A 3,120-nucleotide genomic window follows, 5' to 3' on the forward strand; every position below is an offset into this window, starting at 1 on the left:
GAATGACAGTAATAGGCTATCTTAGAAAGAAAGGATAACCTGAATAATCACTTTCCTTATTGGCCGTCTGCATTATTTATAATCATTTCTATGCACAAAACTGTTTCAGTTTAGGAATATGACTATGTTGAAGCCATTTCCTCTTGTGACTTACTCCCATGTTACCACAAATATATAAGACAAATTATATATATTGTATTATTAACCAATTATATATTATGTATACGGCAAAGCATGACTAGTACAACAAGGTTTTGCTGAAGTGCATGGCCACCTTTAATAAAAATAAAATAGCATACATTATTGCATAAATAAATACTGTTTAAATACAATAAATAACTTACTAATAAATAATCATTGCTTTTTGTAACAGTAAACTAAAAGGTGCTTGGCCTGTAGCAACTGCTAGTTTGCTATTTTGACAAAATGTAGTTGAAAACACGATTTATTGTTATTGTTCGAAGGTTGAAACCCTTTAGGACTTTGCACAGCTTCAGTCGTTCTTGAAAAGATTTTTGATGATCCATAGACACCTGAAGAAAACATAATCATACTTAAACATGACAGGATCACCGAGGCCAAAAGAAAGCACTCAAAACATTACATGTCTATTATCAATAAATATAACCTGTTTTACCTTGGCCGGAGAGATGTCCATTGCAGAGACAGAGAAGCAGTTCTATTACAACATACAAAAAAAAGAGAGAGAGAGAGAGAGAGAGAGAGAGAGAAAATTCACTGAGTGAAAAAGAGCCTTGCAATTAACAGTAATTATAGAAAGCTGTTTGTGTTTGGTTGATTGGCTTATTGTACCTGCAGGAGGTCATCAATCCTCCTAACTACACTTTTGGTGAGCTCTGGGTTAGCGTAAGCTCTAAATGTCTCCCGGTAGTAGTGGAGATCTTCTAGAATTCTCTGTATGCATTTATTCTACAAAGAACATATGTCAATGTAACAGACAAAAGACACTAATCAACAGAAGAATAAACAGAAGAATTGGGGATATGGATTGTACATTTACCTCATCAATATTTAGAACAGCACTGTGAGCGCAGTTAGAGTTCTGTTGGGTGGAAAACATAATGCGTAACATGTTTTGATTATGTTGAAATTCAGCAATCAAGAATGTGCTATGATGAAGAAAGGAACGTTATAAATAATGATTTTTGGATACAATGGCAATTTATATTTATCAACAAACTTATACTGAGGTTTAGTAATAAAGGCAATTGAGGCAACTCTGTTTTCACTGCCTTCCACTGACAATAATTAAGCATTATCATTTTAAATAAACCCAAATTTTTTCACAAACAAGAGTCTATCATCATTTCAAGAAGCTGGACTTTTAAGACATATTTTATAGTTATTTTAAACAACAACAACAACACTTTCATGTATTATTATTATTATTTTATTAGTAGTAGTATCATTATTATTATTTTCTTTTATTGTTATTTTGTTATTATTAGTAGTAGTGGTAGTAGTAACAATAATAACAATAATATAGTTTTTTGTTTTATGACTATTCAATATTTGTAATTTTTTATATTTATTCGTCACATCTCAGGACCATTTGAACTAGTGAAGGCAAAAAGATTCTTAAAATGTATAAAAATTATGAATATTTAAAACACAACAACAACATCTACTTTAAAATATTCTGTTATACATAGGGTTATATGTAAATTGAACCTAATCTCTTGATGCTTATTTTTAAAAACAAAAACGTTAATGGACTTGTCATTCTACTGTAATGCCTTGTCCACTTATGCGCTATGACTCCTAAACTCCAATTGTATGGGTCAAAATTATAGATTTTTTTTAATGCCAAAAATCAGTAGGATATTAAGTAAAGATCGTGTTCAATGTCGATATTTTGTAAATTTCCTACCGTAAATATATCAAAACTTTTTGATTAGTAATATGCATTGGACTTCATTTGGACAACTTTAAAGGCGATTTTCTCAATATTTAGATTTTTTTTTTGCTCCCTCAGATTCCAGATTTTCAAATAGTTGTATCTCAGCCAAATGTTGTCCTATCCTAACAAGCCATACATCAATGGAAAGCTTATTTATTCAGCTTTCAAATGATGTATAAATATAAATGTTGAAAAATTGACGCTTAAGACTGGTTTTGTGGTCCAGAGTCACATATAATTTTAGTGTGACTCTCTTCTCTTACCTGTGGTGTGCAAGCAGACACCGTTTGCCTCCTGAGATGCACCTCTGCGTTTTGCTGTGAGCAGTCAAAACCGCTGAACAAGTGGTCCTGTAAGCGGATAATAAACATTAGACTTAAAACCGTGTGTGTGTGTGTGTGTGTGTTAGCTATATGTTGCTTTACTGAATGACACTCACTATCTCGAGCACCGCTGACACGTTCCAGAGCAGTGAGCGTGCAAGCTCGTTGCAGGTTCCCGTGAGGCGCAATGGTGATTCACGCGCTCCGACCGGACCGCCGATGCTACATCGCCACAGCAACGCAAAGCACACAATGCTGACGACCAAATCTGTAACAAAACATCACATTTCACAATACATTATGTAAATAGGATGAATCTTTCATTTATTATAAATAAAATGAATTGAAATGAATAGGATAGAGCACCGGAATAGTTTGTAGATTAAAAAAAAAAAAATAGCTAAATAAAAATACTTACAATTACAAACCCTGGACAGCATTGGTGCGTTCAACTGTTGCATATTCTAATGCTCAGGATCAGGATTTGTCCTTTTATAAATCATTTGGAGATAAGGGAGTTTCCTTTTCAAAACCCGTTGCTATTAACTAAAATGAAAATAACCGGCTACCCATGTGTTTTGTAATTTCCGTGGTATTACAGATGTTGAGTTCTGTAGTTTAGGACGCACTGCTTGTATACATGGGAATTAACGCACGTTTCGATTTACTTCTCAAGCACTGTGTGTGTGTGTGTGTGCGCGCGCTCGCGCGCGCGTTTTTGTGACAAATGAGGACATAAATTTGTATAATGACAAGGGTATGACATAGGTATTACAAGGAGAAGGTGACTTTTCAGGACATTACCCCATGTCCCCACTTTTCAAAACGCTTATAAATCACACAGAATGGAGTGTATTGAAAATCTGAAATAGCACA

The 3,120-nt window shown here is 33.9% G+C and overlaps 1 protein-coding gene across 1 annotated transcript; it reads right to left on the reverse strand.

Annotated features, from left to right (window-relative positions):
- Positions 1–413: 413 nt before the first annotated feature.
- Positions 414–2,684, reverse strand: LOC107747527 (interleukin-12 subunit alpha-like). Its single transcript, XM_016562075.1, has 7 exons — positions 2,663–2,684; positions 2,361–2,512; positions 2,185–2,271; positions 1,022–1,063; positions 814–930; positions 638–679; positions 414–533 (listed from the first exon to the last, which is right to left on the reverse strand). The coding sequence occupies exons 1-7, from the start codon at positions 2,682–2,684 to the stop codon at positions 414–416; spliced, it is 582 nt and encodes a 193-aa protein (XP_016417561.1).
- Between the last annotated feature and the right edge of the window lie 436 nt (positions 2,685–3,120).

The sequence above is a fragment of the Sinocyclocheilus rhinocerous genome, unplaced genomic scaffold, assembly GCF_001515625.1.
Source record: "Sinocyclocheilus rhinocerous isolate Xijiao unplaced genomic scaffold, SAMN03320098_v1.1 scaffold48, whole genome shotgun sequence".
In the NCBI taxonomy this organism is placed as follows: domain Eukaryota; kingdom Metazoa; phylum Chordata; class Actinopteri; order Cypriniformes; family Cyprinidae; genus Sinocyclocheilus; species Sinocyclocheilus rhinocerous.

Bases quoted from the DNA above. Each gene is read 5' to 3' on its own strand.
- LOC107747527 (XM_016562075.1), bottom strand. From the start codon at position 2,684: ATGCTGTCCAGGGTTTGTAATT. The intron at 2,272-2,360 runs GTGAGTGTCATT...ATCCGCTTACAG, and splicing joins TGTCAGCGGTGCTCGAGATA to GACCACTTGTTCAGCGGTTT. The intron at 1,064-2,184 runs GTAAGAGAAGAG...TCCACCCAACAG, and splicing joins TGTCTGCTTGCACACCACAG to AACTCTAACTGCGCTCACAG.